This window comes from Macaca nemestrina, chromosome 3 (genome assembly GCF_043159975.1).
Source record: "Macaca nemestrina isolate mMacNem1 chromosome 3, mMacNem.hap1, whole genome shotgun sequence".
Lineage (NCBI taxonomy): Eukaryota > Metazoa > Chordata > Mammalia > Primates > Cercopithecidae > Macaca > Macaca nemestrina.
The window spans coordinates 148,995,705-149,012,100 of NC_092127.1; the positions used below are offsets into that span (position 1 = coordinate 148,995,705).

Genomic DNA, 16,396 nt, shown 5'->3' on the forward strand with positions numbered 1-16,396 from the left:
GGGTCCTGAGGTGATATACATCCTCAGCTTATGAAGATGATGGATTAAGAGATTAAACTAAAGACAGGCATAGGAAATCACAAGAGTGTTGATTGGGGAAGTGATAAATGTCCGTGAAATCTTCATAATTTACGTTCAGAGATTGCAGTAAAGACAGGCATAAGAAATTATAAAAGTATTAATTTGGGGAACTAATAAATGTCCATGAAATCTTCACAATTTATGTTCTTCTGCCATGGCTTCAGCCGGTCCCTCTGTTCGGGGTCCCTGACTTCCCACAACACTGTTGGGCCCTCTTTCCCCTGTCTCCCGACTGCTGCACTGGCAATATTGTTGTTCCCAGCATTGAAATTAGGCTTGGGTGTATATTCTACTTCAGGACCCATTGATTGGCGTAACAGTAGGCACATTTTAACCTCTTAGAATCCGTTTTCTCATCTTTAAAAGATCAGTAGGAACCATTTTAGTACTGCACAGGCTTTGAGACCAGACATTTGGTTCAATTTTGGCTTTGCTGTTTCCTAGCTGTATGCCCTTGAGATATGTTTTACTTCTCTGTTTCTCAATTTTTTCATTTGCAAAACAGCAGTGATAATACTACTTAACCTCCTAAGAGTTGTGAGGATGAAATGAGGTAATAAATGTAACATGCTTAGAGCAGCACCTGACTGCTGTGGCTTGGATCTGGAGACCTCGCCAAATCTCACGTTGAAATTTGATCCCCAGTGTTGGAGCAGGGGCCTGAGGGGAGATGTTTGGATTATGGAGGTAGACCTCTCCCCCATGGTGAATGACTTGGTACCATTCTCAAGGAAGTGAGTTCTCACTCTTAGTTCCCACGAAAACTGGTTGTTGAAAAGAGCCTGGGCTGGGCACAGTGGCTCACACCTGTAATCCCAGTATTTTGGGTGCTGAGATGGGCAGATTGCTTGAAGTCAGTAGACCAGTCTGGCCAACATGGTGAAAATTAGCCAGGCATGGTGGCAGGTGCCTGTAATCTCAGCTACTTGGGAAGCTGAGGCAGGAGAATCTCTTGAACCCAGGAGGCAGAGGTTGCTGAGATCGCGCCATTACACTCCAACCTGGGCAACAAGAGTGAAACTCCATGTCAAAAAAAAAAACAAAAAAAAAAAAACAAAAAAACAATTAGCTAAGCGTGGTGGCATACACCTGTAGTCCCAGCTATTTGGGAGGCTGAGGCAGGAGAACCACTTAAACCCAGGAGGTGGAGGTTGCAGTGAGCCGAGATCACGCCACAGTACTCCAGCCTGGGTAACACAGCAAGACTCTGTCTCAAAAAAATAAAGAAAAAAAAAAAAATCCTGGTGCCTCTGTCTTCTCTTGCTTTCTCTATCTTATCATGTAATGTCTGCACACCAGCTCCCTTCATCTTCAGACATGAGTGGAAGCATCCTGAAGTCTTTTTCAGATGCTGGTGCTGGCACGATGCTTCCTGTACATCCTGTAGAACCATGAGTCAAATATACCTCTTCTCTTTATAAATTAGCCAGCCTCAGGTATTCCTTTATAGAGGTGTATGGTATCTGTGTCACATTTTACCTGTGTGTGTAATTCTTCCTGATGGGAGAATTCAGGGGAGCCACTGTTGTCTTTTTTTTTTTTTTCTTGCCTGGAGATAGATAGTCACAGGAGAGGAGAAAGAAGCCACCAAGAACTGAACTGTTAGAAAATCCTGACCATGAGTTAATTCATCTATTTGTATATGACTCCTTCCTCCTTTCTGTCTTTCAACAGACACTTAAAGGTCTGAATTGACATCCCAAAGAAGGGAACATCCTTTCCAGGGAACTTGTCAACGCCCTAAAAATGACCCCTCAGAACAGGATTTTCAAGAGCCTTCCCTTTGTGCAGTAGATTCCTTCGTTCCTCCTTCTGAGGAGCTGGAATACAGTAGATGAGGCAGGGGCCTCCTCCTTTCTCTAAATATCTTATGTCTAGTTTCCTCTTGAGAGCTACAATTTAGCTTCACTGATTTCTTATATCTGAACCCAAGATGAAACCACTTTTGCTTACTCTTATTGTGAAGATGGACTGGATCTTCTGTTTTTAATAACTTTTTCTCAATCTCTCAAATCCTGCTACTTTATAATTCATAATTAAAGCTCCAGGTATGTTTCCTTAGTTAATTTTTATGAATGTTTTTGGCAATTGATAAATGTTTCTTTGTATCAGTGGAAAAGCATTAGGGACAGAATTCTGTTCTCCTAATTTATTATATTTCTCAATTGCATTCAGAAATGTATTGATCACAACTGCAATTTTGTTGAACTTGGTCTCATTTCATAAAACGAGGTCCATGTAATGAGATGTTGACAATTCTGAGGCCTGGCTCAACACCTCAGATTCCAATTAAAATGTCTAACAGTCTAGCTTGGATGGAGGCTGTAATTTGCATTTGGCTCCTACATAAAAGAATCTGGACAGAAAAAGATCTTGTATTGTCTTTTTTGTTCTTTGTGTTTTTCCCTTCTTTAGTCAGGGAAGGCCTATGTTTCCCTGTCTTAGGGTTTTGCTGGGCCAAAAGCAGGTGCTGGTTCTCTTATGGAAGGCTGAAGCCATACTGGGAAATTTAAATGTCCAGAGGAGCTGAGCTGATTTTATAACATTTGAAGTCTCAGGGTATATGACTGTGGTGGAGAATTCCTTGCCAACGAGTAAGGATCTAACAAAATAAGTTTAAAACCAAAGGCCAAAGAAAAATTATCTAAGTTCATGTTCTTATGGCCTGTTTGCTTAAATCACATGGAGGGATCGATTATGCTGGGGAAAGTACAGAGAGGCAAGTAACTCTAAGGATGAGGTGGTTAATGACAGCATCAAGAAAAGGGCTTTCCAAAGGATAAGAAGAGGTACAGGACCAGGCATGGTGGCTCACGCCTGTAATCCCAGGATTTTGGGAAGCCAAGGTGGGCAGGTCCTTTGAGGCCAGGAGTTCGAGACCAGCCTGGTCAACACGGTGAAACCCTGTCTCTACTAAAAATACAAAAATTAGCCAGGTGTGGTGGTGCATGCCTATAATTCCAGCTACTCAGGAGGCTGAGGCAGGAAAATCATGTGAACCCAGGAGGTGGAGGTTGCAGTGAGTTGAGATTGCGCTACTGCACTTTCATCTGGGTATCAGAGCAAGACTCTATCTCAAAAAAAAAGAAGAAGAGGTACAGATTGGCAGGGTCTTGGGATGTGGCACAGGGTGGTTGAAAGATCTCATGGGAGGGAAGACCAGCTGATTGGTCATGGCAGACATTTCTACAATAGAGTCTTGGGCAACCACAGGACTTGGGGCTCTGCTGGAAACCAGCAAGTCTGAAGACCCAGGAGGCCTGTGCTTATGTTTTGTTGTTTCTTTTTTCACTTAGGACCTTTGTGAAATTCATTGAGGGAGCCACCATTATGACTTGAGATGAAATCTGCTGCCATATTGATAGGAGGAGGGCTTGGAATAAGCCTTAGTTTGGAATAAGATTTAGTTTGAATTAAAGACAGTAATACAAAGTGCCACTTCCTGCATGTTTGAGTCAGTGGAGTAAAATTCATTCTTGCCGTGATTCTAGTAGTGAAAAATTGAAAATGATTTTTATGTTGAACAGTGAAGAATAGCTTAAATAAATTATGGCACATGCATACTATCATATGTAGACTTATATTGATTTGCAAAAATATCCTATAGTGTTATATGAAAAATTCAGATTATAGTATAGCCTATGTAGTTTGATCTCACTCTAATAAAACCTAAGAATATGGGCATACATACATGTTTTCATAGAAATATGGGTAGAAAAAGTCTGGAAGTATATACATCAAAATTACTAGTTGTCTGTTATTGAAATTATGAGTGATATCTTGTTCTTATTTGTTAGATTTATTATTAATGAGTGGAATTACCTTATTAATTCTGAAAATAATAAAATACGTCCTAAAAACCTGAGGCCTGAAATGTATTGTTTTTTCTGTTCAGATGGTATTGCAGAAATATGAATAGAAGCAAGGCAGAGCAACTCCTCCGCAGTGAAGTAAGTGTTTGTACTTGTGGGTTTGGCTTAAGGGCAAATAAATTTTAATGAGTCCATAATAAGTAGTTCCACATATCTCTCTTTCTAAATTTGTTCAGCAGTGAGCAAGTCTATGCAAAACTATTCCCAGAGGCTGAGGAAGCTCAGAGACTGAAGAAAGAGGCTGACAAATTCAGTTTCTAGAAATAAATATTTAATAGGGACTTATAAACAGAAGTAATCATGGGTGGGCCTGTGGCCTCAGGGCAGTTATCCCCACACCTGCCCTCCAGAAAGTATTCTTTATATAGCAAACTTTTAGGGTAAAACATGTGCAGCTGGACATGTCTTTAGCCTTTCTTACCAGCACATGTGACCACTGTGAGGTTAGATAAGCATCTTTATGAAAGCATTGTTTAAACACCTTGCTGCAAACACCTTGGTAAGTGGGGATCGAGCACTGGTCATCACTGTGGTTTCACTTCAAGGTTACATCACTCTTGCCATGTTAACAGGCTGTTTTCCTACTCGCTACCCCTTGAAACTGGCCCTTACAATTTCATATGCCCAAAGCCTTGGTAAAATAACCAGTGTGGTTATTGTAGCAGTGGTTTCCCCAGTGTGTCCTGTTACAAAAGAAAACATAGCTTATTGAACTTATGCAAGAAACTATATTGCCACAAAATAAGAATACTCACAAATAGCTTCCAAATTTTGGAGAAATCAGGTAGAGAGAATAGTTAATGTCTCAGTTTGGCTCTCAAAATTATACTTTACTCAATTGCTGTAAGCTTTAAATAGTTCAGAACACACAAAAACACAGTTTCTTGACTCTTCTTCAGAGTAGCAGCCTTCCACACAGGTTGTTGTCCATTCACCTTGGAACCGCCATCCACAAACCATGCAACTCTTGCTTGGTCGGTTGAGAGCTGTTTGTTGGGCACTGTAGAATCCAGCAGCTACTCACACAGTTCCAGAGTCAGTCTTTGGGTTAGAGAGGCTCCCTGCTCATGAGTGTCTCCTCCTTGTACCCACCAGATAGTGTGATCCTGTATGAACCATTTCCATTTTATGATGGAACTCTTTTAGATACTGCTATCTCCATTAGAGTGTTCCTCTGACTTCACCTGAGACAGCACGGATATTTCAGGTGTCAAGAGCATTTTATGTTCTTTAGTCGTAGATGTGGCTATAGTTAGCATCCATAGCAAGGCAGTAAATGCCCCTCTAGTAGAAGTTCTCTAGTCCAGAGTGCCAGTAGTTGTCACTGGGAGGTGCTAACTGGCTTTTGCCATAAGACCTAGTAACACTCAACAAAAGACTATCAGGTAGAAAATTTGTCCCTACCAGCATTCCAACTTTCTCTACACTATGAACTTGGACAATCATACTGGCTCCCATTTATCACATCCAATTAATATTGCTTGAAGGGCAGGTTTACATGCCCTCTATTTTACAGTAGAAGAAACATTCCCCAGTCAAATACAATGTTCATTCCCATAAAACATTTAGATAAAGGAGACACAGCTACTTTACATAAAACCTGTTCAAACATTTCAACTTTCATAGTCTTATAAACCCTTATGTTTTTATGTTTTAGTCCTAGGAACTTCTCTTCTCTACCTCCAGAACATTTTACCCTCTGTTGTGCAGAAGGCTTTAGGTTCCCAGCAGGGGGTTGAGCCAAGGGACCCTAGCCCTTTTGTCAGTCTTTATCTTGATTAACCTGCTTCAATTTTGCCCTGAAACAATTGTTGGTCAGCCTTATATCATTATAATCTCTGTCTTTTAGGTTTTTACGTTTCTGCAGACTGGAGATATAGCAAAGTAATTCTGGGCTCTTTAATGTTGGGGAACCAGCAGGGGCTCCTTTTGGTCCACACAACCTTCAGTAGTGTTGTATTAAGACCTTTGTTTTAACGCCATTAATTTCCATTTTATTCATTTGATTTTTTAATAACCATCTAAAGATTTCCTTCCTGCTGGGACAAGTTCTGTGACTTTCCTTTCTTTTTCTTCATTCTCTTTCTACCCATTTAGTTTTATCTATATCATTTTTTCCTTCATTTTGAAACAACCTTTAAATGACCTCTGAACTAGAAAAAATGACTTTTTCTTAAGCAAAAGCTCTATCCTATCTTTTATGTAGCCTTCTTCACCAAAAATTCATCTTACTTTCTTTATACACTCTGTATATAGAATTGTTTCTCTTACATCTAGTAGTTTTAATTATATACACTAACTACTATTGTAACTCTTAGTAGTTCTAATTTCCAGTAAAATATCTAGGAAGTGATTAATTTTAATTAAGCTCACATACAAGTCAAACAAGTGTCAAAAACGTCTCAGAAGCAGCAGTTTTATGACCTGAGGCAGAGACAACCTAAACCTGTCTGACTAGTAGATCTAGGCAAAATGTCTGAATTAAATTCTGAAGATGTTTCTATTTTATTTTACCAACAATTTAAAAACTAATTTCATTTACCGGATGTTTTCTTAGATCACATAGAAATGTCACACATATATAACACATATAGACATATAGGCATACAGGCACACAGGAGCAAAACTTATAGCTTACATAAAGAATTGTCATTGCCACCTTTCAGATAGTTTTCATTTTCCTTTTGTTAGCACAGCATATCCTGTAGCAATTTATTTTTCATCCTGGAAGTAAAAATTGCTTTATCAAGTCCCATGAAAACCTGAGCATAGATGGCTTACCTCATTCTTAATTTTTAGAGAAGCCCCAGGTGCTTTCCACTAACCACCACAAGGTTGTCCCTCCTGGTAAATTTCCTTCATTAGGCCAAACCTCTGTCACAGCCAGAATGATCCAGGCCATAAGGCTACAATTCCCTTGTGTATGTATGCCTTGCATTATGAAGGCGTTGCTGCAGGGCTGGGTGGGTAGTAATGTCACTCATTTTTTTCTGCTTCATTCCTGGCTAGGGAAATATCATCACCCACTGTGTCCCGCAGTTAGACCATCCAAGCAGCCAGGGGTTCCCTAGGGAGTTGTTGCTTCTTATTTTTATTTTTTTTAACTCATTTATGCTGGAGGTTGCAAATTTTTTGTGTGTGAAAAATCAGACCTTTGATGACTTTGAGCCGTAGGATGTAAATAACGCCCACAAGCTTAGTGTTCCAATAATGGAACCCTAGGCATAAATGGATTAAAGCCTAATCAAGTGAAGTGGTGGGAGTAGAGAAGGAAAAAGGAAATCTGCAACTGTTTGTTATCAATTAGTAACAAACACTACTGTTCTAGGACCAGCCAGTAGTTGGTTAAAGGTCTTTGCAGTCTCTGAGTTCTGCAGCAGTGTATTCCCTGGCAGGGAGAGTCTCCTGTAGTGGCCCATCCTCATTTTGCTGGGGTTGTTGCACTTTCACTTTCCTTAGCATGAGGGGCAAGCTTACTCTAATGCTTCTTCCTGATTGATCATTTGCTGTCTTGACTTTTAGTACTTAAGTATTTGTTTGGTTTTTTTTTTTCTTTTGGCTCGAAGTTAGTTATTTCAAAATAGTTTACATTGATACTACATAATGTCTTTTATAAATAAAGCATTAATAGATGTTTAATTCCATTTAGAAATAAATGTGCTGAAATTGCTATACCTTTAAAAAGAAATAAAATGAAAGGGTAAAATGTATAGAGGGAACTACCCTGTGCTGAGTAATGGGACCTGGGTCTCCCTGTGACTTTTCTAGCCTACTTTTCACATCTGTAAGAGAAGGAGTTGGACTAGAAGATGATCTCTACAATTCTCTGCATTTCTGATCTAGTTTTCTATTTAGCTATTGTTCCCAGTCTTTTAAACTCATGTTTTCTCATTTTACCTCCTGCTTAGTATCATGCATCAAGATTTTGTTGAGTGCTTGTTTTTGTAGTTGATGTTAAAAAAACAATAGTAGGTGACTTTGGTTAATTCTGACTACACGTAACCATGCCCACAGGATTCTTCCATGCCTCTCTGGAGACCCCACAGTGAGAGGCAGATGTAGCGGAGTGAGTAGCTAAATGGCAGCCTGGGGACCAGATCCTGCCTCTACTGCTTACTAGCTGTGTGACCTGGTGCAAATTACCCAGCCAGTCTTTCTGTTTGTCATTTTCTTACCTGCGAAGTAATGTGGGGATAACAATAGTACCTATGTAATAGGACTGTTTTGATGATTAAATAAATTGATATGCTAGAACATTAGAACAGAATAAATTTTCAATAAATAAATGTGTTTATTTGTTTGTTTATTTATTTATTTATATTATTTAAGATAGTTTCTCTCTCTCTGTCTCCCAGACTAGAGTGCAGTGGTGTGATCTTGGCTTACTGCAGCCTCTGTCTCCTGGGTTCAAGCGATTCTCCTGCCTCAGCCTCCCAAGTAGCTGAGATTACAGGCATGCACCACCATGCCTGGCTAATTTTTAGTAAAGATGGGGTATTTTTAGTAGAGATGGGGTTTTGCCATTTTGGCCAGGCTGGTCTTGAACTCCCGACCTCAACTGATCTGCCTGCCTCAGCCTCCCAAGGTACTGGGATTGCAGGCATGAGCCACCGTGCCCAGCCTCTGTTATACTTTTTACTGATCGATTATTACAATTATTATCCCTAATTGTTATCAGGTATTTTTGTGGGGCCTTATTTAATTCCATTGTTTTTCCTATGAAGAAGAGTACAATTTGTTTTATTTTTCAACTAATAAAGGACACACTTTTCATCTTAAAGCAATTTAAATACTAGAGATTGATGGTAGTGTTACTGGACAGAGAGGTATTTGAGGTTCGTAGGGTCTATTTCTTGCTTTTCAGCTTGGAACCTGAGAAAGATTTGACCTTTAGTCTTTTAGCATTGTTTCCAACTCTTGATTTTCTCTGCTTAAGTTACTTGTGCCTCCATCTCTCCTTTTGTAAAGGCTGATATTTGGCTGGGTATGTTGGCTCACGCCTGTAATCCCAGCACTTTCGGAGATCAAGGAGGGTGGATCACTGGAGGTCAGAAGTTCAAAACCAAGCTGGCCAACATGGTGAAACCCTGTCTCTACTAAAAATATAAAAACTAGCTGGACATGGTGGTGCACGCCTATAGTCCCAGCTACTCGGGAGGCTGAGGCAGGGAATTCTTTGAACCCAGGAGGTGGAGGCTGCAGTGAGCCAAGATCGTGCCACTGCACTCCAGCCAGCCTGGGCAACAGTGCGAGACTCTGTCTCAAAAAAAAAGACTGATATTTAACTTCAACTTCTAGAGAATTAAGAATTTTTAAATTCATTCTTATAAAAAGCACTGAGACATTTATAGGAAAATTCAGTGTGAATTGAAAATCATACTGAGTCAAGAATCAAAGCTTATAACAAATACAAAAAATGTATGAAATGAAACCCAATCATTAAGAAATATATTTTTCCATGACAGTTTTCCTACATGTCCAGGCCTTACAGGAATTGCAAAATCTTGTCTCTCAGTTCTGGAAGGGCACTGAGAGATTGTTTGATTGAAATGTCTCACCATTTGTGAGGATTTGTGATTGTGGGGAATTGAGTGCAATTTCTTTAACTACTCTCCTAGCGCAGTAATTTGAAGTACAAAGTCATGTGGGTGGGAGAAACCAAGGGGCCCTATTGGTAAGTTGTGCTTCTTCAAAGCAGATTTTCTGGGAAAGAATAATAATTATAAAATTATAATATTAGGTTCTTCAGTATTCTCCATGGTGATGCTATTAGTAATTGGAATAAAACAATTTTTTTCTGAACTTGGATTTTAGGATAAAGAAGGTGGTTTTATGGTAAGGGATTCCAGTCAACCAGGCTTGTACACAGTCTCCCTTTATACCAAGTTTGGAGGGTGAGTAATCCTGCCATTTTTTTTTTTTTTTTTTATAATTTAGAGTTTTTGCATGAACTTCCTATGTAGTTTATATGGATTCCTAATTTTCATAAAAATATGCAGCATTTCACCATTAAAAAGAAAACCTGAACTTGATTTCTGAAGTGTATATACTGTTTTTTGTATTTATATTTTCAGTAATTTTCCCTATAGTTTTTCATATGTATTTGTTGAGTATGGCTATAATAACTTTAGTAATATTCAACAAACATTTATAGTGAACGGTGCTGGTCACTAAGGATAAAATCATGAGCAAAGGATGCAGAGACCCTGCCCACCAGTAGGTTAGTAGATGCTACAGCCCAGTAACAGACAGAGATGGTAGTAAGTGCCATGTGGGAGGGTAATGTGTGTGTGTGGTGGGTTTGGGGGTGGGGGATGGTAAACAGCCTAGGCACATCTTGAGTTAGTCATGAACGCTCTCCCAAATGACATCCAGGCTGAGACCTGAGAGGTGAGCAGGAAAAACTCAGAGGGAGGGGATGGAGTGTTTCTGACCAGGAAATTGCCTGGACCTAGAGGGGAGAGAGGATGTGGTGAGTTCAAGTCACTGAAAAGTATGTTGTAGCTGTGTGGTAGAATGGGAGCAGAGTGAAGGGAGGAGAGAGAAGCCTGAGAGTTGAAGCAGAGGCAAGTTCATGTCAATGTCAATAAGTCTGAGCTTTACCCTAAGAGCAACAGGAGTCATCTTGAAAGCATTTTTAGCAAGAGAGGACTAGAGAAGATCTCTGCTCTAGAAAGGTACCTAAAGTTGAATGTTTAAAAGTCTAATTTATTCGCTATTGGCGATTTAAGTATTCTAGACATTTGTAAGTTTATGCAACAGCAGGAACAAAAAGCAGTAGCTGCTAATAGCTACGTTAAGATTTCCAGCTGTTGGTAAGTGGAATTCATAAATGTTCTCTTTCCAAATCTCATGCAAAGGGCCATGTGTGTTTTCAGTGAGTACTTTAAAAACTTTGACATGCTAATATGAAAGACGAAGCTAAGAAGAACATAGGGGAAGTAAAATTCGTGCCAGGAATAGAGGGAATCATATGGATAGATGCTGTGGTTGCCTTTGTAGAAAACACCTTAAGAATGAAGTTCTGTTATTTCAACTTGGTTCTGACACATTTTGATTTTTGTTCTAGAGAAGGTTCATCGGGTTTCAGGCATTATCATATAAAGGAAACAACAACATCTCCAAAGAAGTATTACCTAGCTGAAAAACATGCTTTTGGCTCAATTCCTGAGATTATTGAATATCATAAGCACAATGCAGCAGGTAAGTGAGCTGTGAAAACCTACTTCAAATATAAGGTTGTGATTAAAATGATCAGATACTGTGATTAATTCCTTGAGCAGTTTTATTTTATAGTTAGTTCATTGTAGAATGTGGTTGATTTAAAATTACTGCATATTAAAGGAATAATATATACAAAGAATAATTAGAAATAATATCAAGTTTTATAAAAAGCTCTGTCTTGACCTTAGGACATGAGTTATTCCATTGGTATATAGCAAATGTTCACATTACATTTATACACTGTTGGTGGGAGTATAAATTAGTTCCGCCATTGTGGAAGACAGTAAGGCAGAAACACCATTCAACCCAGCAGTACCATTACTGGGTGTGTACCCAAAGGAATATAAATCATTCTATTATAAAGACACATGCATGTGCGTGTTCATTGCAGCACTGTTCATAATAGCAAAGACATGGAATCAACCTAAATGTCCATCAGTGATAGACAGGATAAAGAAAATCTGGTACATATACACCATGGAATCTGTGAAGCCATCAAAGAAGAATGGGATCATGTCCTTTGCAGGGAGGCCATTATCCTTAGCAAACTAACACAGGAACAGAAAACCAAATACCACATGGTCTCTTGTAAGTGGAAGCTAAACAATAAGAATACATGGTCACATAGAGGGGAACAACACACACTGGAGTCTTTTGTAGGGTAGAGGTTGGGAGGATGGAGAGGATCAGGAAAAACAACTTATGGGTACTAGGCTTAATACCTGGGTAATGAAATAATCTGTATGGCAAACCCCCATGACACAAGTTTACCCATGTGACAAACTTGCACTTATAACCCTGAACTTAAAAGTTAAAAAAAGTTCACATTTATGTGGTATATATGTCCTTGATACTAAAGTCCAAGATATGTCTATTTCAGAATAGTCACAGAAGATGCCAGATAAACCAGGATTCAGTCCTATGCTGTAGGTTTCCAGAGAGTAGAGTAATCATATCCTACAAGTTAACCATCTTCTTGAATCTCTGGTACACTACCACCAGAGTGGGAACAAACTGAAAACCAAAGAATAACAGAAACGAAACAACATTTATGAAAATTAAAGTTCCACAGGATTATATAGAAAGATTTCCAGCCTTTGACTTTAAAAATGTAACTGGGCAGGGATAGCCAAGTGCTTCACCCAACTTATGAAAAATTTTGAAATTTTATTGAAGGCACCCTTTGCAAAGCCTGCTATTTTGTGACTGTTCACTTTTTTTCAGGTAATAATAATGGTTATTTAGATAAAATTTATATACTATGAAGCCCACCCATTTAAAGTATACAATTCAGTGGTTTTTAGCATATTTACAGAGTTGTGCCAACTATCAGCATAATCTAAATTTTTTTTTAAAGAATGTTGTCATCATCCCAAGAAGAAGTTTTGTATCAAATAATTGTCACCCCATCCCCCTTCACCAGCCCAGCCCCAGGCAACCATTAACATACTTTCTGTCTCCCTTATAGATTTGCCTATTCTGGACATTTCATATAAATGGAATTATAGAATATGTGGTCTTCCGTGACTAGCTTCACTGACTTAACGTAACTGTTGTTGACGTTGTCATGTTGTAGTATGTAGATGCATTCCATTCCCTTTTTTAAAAACATACATCACGAGTTTACTGAAATAATCAGATAATATAAACAAAATGAACAGGGCTTGACACATAGTAATTGCACAATAACTTCTACTTATTATTGAGTCACAACCCAGAGCCTAACACAATATTTGTGGAATGCTTAGGTTCTCAGGCCAGCATACAAGTCTACATTTAACTCTTAAGTAAAATAACAGTTCCAAATTGAGTATAATAATGCTCAATGTTGAGATGGGATCAACCCCTCTATCTTCAAATACAGGGGGAATATCTTACCATCCACCTGTTGTGTTAGAAAGTCGTGCTTCATCTACTTATGGAAGCCAAGACACAGCCTAGATATGTAAAAACTATAGGTAAAATGAGGTTAAGGAAAAAATTTGCTGACAATATCACTAGGAATTCTAGACAATGAAAATTGACATTAATGTTTATTGCTGTGATGGACTTCCTGAACACATTGTTAGAAATTGGTTTGTGGCCAGGTATAAAAATAATAATTCATTGTATGGATTTTGTTTATTATTCATAAGTTGATGGACATTTGGGTTGTTTCCACATTAGTTCTCTTATGAATAATGCTTCTGTAAACACCTGTACACCAGTTTTTGCGTGGAAATATGTTTTCATTTCTTTTGGGTATTTACCTAGTTATGGGTATGCTGCGTCATATGGTAACTCTGTGTTTAACATTTGAGGAACTGATTTCGTATCAATTTATATCTCATTCTGTTGTTTTCTTTTTTGGTGTTTTTGCTCCCTAATTTTTTCTTCCATATTCCTGTATAAGTTTTATTCTTCACTGTCATCTCAATTCATTCAACAAACATGTATCAAGTGCCTACTGCATGCCAGAAACAGAGCCAGACTTTGGGGAGACTGTGGTGGACTAGGTGTAGTAACTGATCCTGATTTTCCGAGACCCTACCACTTGCGGGGAGACAGAGAAGTACATAATGATTTTAAGTTGCTTTGAGATATCTTGTAGTAGAGGAAATACAGAGTGCTATGGGTGTTTTTGGAAGAGACACCTCCTGTTTCTTATTTAGTGCTGTATGCAGCTTGGGTTAAAAGATACACACTGATTTCCAGTAGTTGGTATTCCGAATTGTTGCTATCTTAGAGCCCGATTTTTATGCTAAGATTGCTAATACTGAGTCATGTCAGGTGAATAACTTTCATTTTTAGCAGACTAATATAATTCCCTTTCATAGTTCAGCTCTCATATTGGAAAAGAACGTGAAATAACTGTTAGAAACCTTTTAACATCCTTTAAAATATTTGGAAAAAGAGAAAGTTAGCATGGTGCCTGTTAAACACTGTAGCATTTAAAAGAAAATGTTTGTTGAATGAATAAAAGCATATAGCACAGTGCTGTATGTACACACAGAGGATGCGCAGTAAATGAATAAATGATGAATTTTATAAGTGAGTTTCCTGTAGCATGTGACCAAGCAGAATGATTATGAATGAGTTTGACTGCAACGCTTTCTTTGATTATTAGGACTTGTCACACGGCTTCGGTACCCAGTTAGTGTGAAAGGGAAGAATGCACCCACCACTGCAGGATTCAGCTATGGTAACTCTTATTTTGTGGTTGCGTGAGCTGATTTTCCTTGAAAAGAATCCATTGTCGTAAGATAAATTTGGATGTGTACTATTTCACATACTGGAATTGTTTTCGTAAGTTTATAGTATGGGTTTTTAGGTAATTATACTTAAGACCGTAGCAGCTTAGGTATTATATTTTCATCATTATTCATAATTCCATAGAAAACTTTCTGTCAGTAAAAAAATAAGCATTATCATGTTAACATCTAAAATAAATCAAAGCCCTTCCTGGTTCTCACCAGCTGTATTGCTTACAAGAACGTGAGTCAGGATGAAGGTAAGAAAGAAAGCTTCCAACTTAATTGTCTTTGTCGCTTCTGACAAAAGCCTTTAAAACAGCAGATTACATTATTTCCAACTTGATGGAATTGAAAAAGAAAAAAAAAAAAAACAACAAACCTGAGAAGGGAGAGTGGTAAAGAAGGAAGTGTTTGTTTGACAAAAGTACCTTTAACTTTCAGGCTATATTATTATTATTATTATTACTTGTGCAGAATTGTCTTGCCTTCTTCATTTCACATCGGTTAGAAGGGATTCATCCTCCCCACCTTTGGCAGTTCAGATGCAGGTTTCAAGTCTCTTCTGTGTTTTACCAGGAATTATTACAGTGTTATCCTGTAATTTTGAGGTTGATCTTGGTTATAGGTTCTTTTTCCCCTCTCTGATTCATGCTATGTTTTCCTTTTTAAATATGAACATTTTCCCCTTCTGTCATGCAGAGAAGTGGGAGATTAACCCTTCAGAACTGACCTTTATGAGGGAATTGGGAAGTGGACTGTTTGGAGTGGTGAGGCTTGGCAAATGGCGAGCCCAGTACAAAGTCGCAATCAAAGCTATTCGGGAAGGTGCCATGTGCGAGGAGGACTTTATAGAAGAAGCTAAAGTGATGATGTAAGTGGTGATCGTCTTTCTGGCTCACCTTTTTGTATTAAAAAGTGGCCCCTCACCAAAAACTTGGTAGTTTCTTTTCCTATAGTAACTATATATGTGTATGTCTTCCTTTCCAGGAAACTGACACACCCGAAGTTAGTGCAGCTTTATGGTGTATGCACCCAGCAGAAACCAATATACATTGTTACCGAGTTCATGGAAAGGGGCTGCCTTCTGAATTTCCTCAGACAGAGACAAGGTCATTTCAGTAGAGACGTGCTGCTGAGCATGTGTCAGGATGTGTGTGAAGGGATGGAGTATCTGGAGAGAAACAGCTTCATCCACAGAGATCTGGTAACCCTAGCTGCCCACATTCCCACTCATTGGCTGAATTCCTTTGTAACACTGGCTCAGCAAATGTGCAATGATGTGTTAATAGCCAATTTTTGTTCTTAACAATCTTTCACCATTATTTTTAAAGTTGGTAAATTTAACTTGCCCTGTAATTTTAAAGGAAAGATCTTTATTCAGTCTCATTATTTACCTAGTTAATATCTCCAAGCAAGTTTCCATGTTTTAATTTTTTGATCTCCATAAGAATCCCATGAGATAGCTACTCACAGTGGATTCTCTTACCATCACTCTTGTACAGATGAGAAAATTATCTTCAGGGAAGTGAAATGGCTTGCCTCCTGTGATAAGTAGGGAAGTTGCAGTTGGCCTTGACTTTCTAACTAGATCCCAAGTTCTTTTCCACCTCATACACTATAAACAGAAACTATAAGAGATATCCTTTGGATTTTTAAAAAAATCTCTCAAATCACTGGGAAAACATGGAGGTTCATGTTAACTTCTCAAAATACCAGAAAAAGAAATCTGTTACCAGTTCTAAATTATTGTGATGGAGACAATTTTTCCCTTCTCACCTGTTCTCACTCTCTCCTCCATTCTTCTTTTCCTTCTGTTTTTCTTCTCTACCTGTTCTTTACAAATGCTTTCAGCATATTAGCAGCAGTGTCTGTCCCCTGAAAATAATCAGCTGAAAATGCTTGCTTTCAGCATATCAGTAGCACTGTCTGTCCCCTGAAAGAAAATAATTCTTTCACCAAGAAGAGTGTAATTTTCATTTGGGACTT

At 38.5% G+C, this 16,396-nt stretch overlaps 1 protein-coding gene across 4 annotated transcripts in view; it reads left to right on the forward strand.

Annotated features, from left to right (window-relative positions):
* The window catches only part of LOC105487666 (tec protein tyrosine kinase), a 138,562-nt gene that overhangs the window by 113,826 nt on the left and 8,340 nt on the right, over positions 1-16,396 (forward strand). For all 4 annotated transcript variants that reach the window (XR_011621305.1, XM_011751177.3, XM_011751176.3 and 1 more), the window contains 6 exons: positions 3,977-4,031; positions 9,768-9,847; positions 11,023-11,156; positions 14,284-14,358; positions 15,110-15,281; positions 15,398-15,614. Coding sequence is in view for 3 of the 4 variants with exons in the window: in XM_011751177.3 (XP_011749479.1) it covers positions 3,977-4,031; positions 9,768-9,847; positions 11,023-11,156; positions 14,284-14,358; positions 15,110-15,281; positions 15,398-15,614 (733 nt within the window). In the remaining variant the exon portion in view is untranslated. The remainder of the gene's footprint in view (positions 1-3,976; positions 4,032-9,767; positions 9,848-11,022; positions 11,157-14,283; positions 14,359-15,109; positions 15,282-15,397; positions 15,615-16,396) is intronic.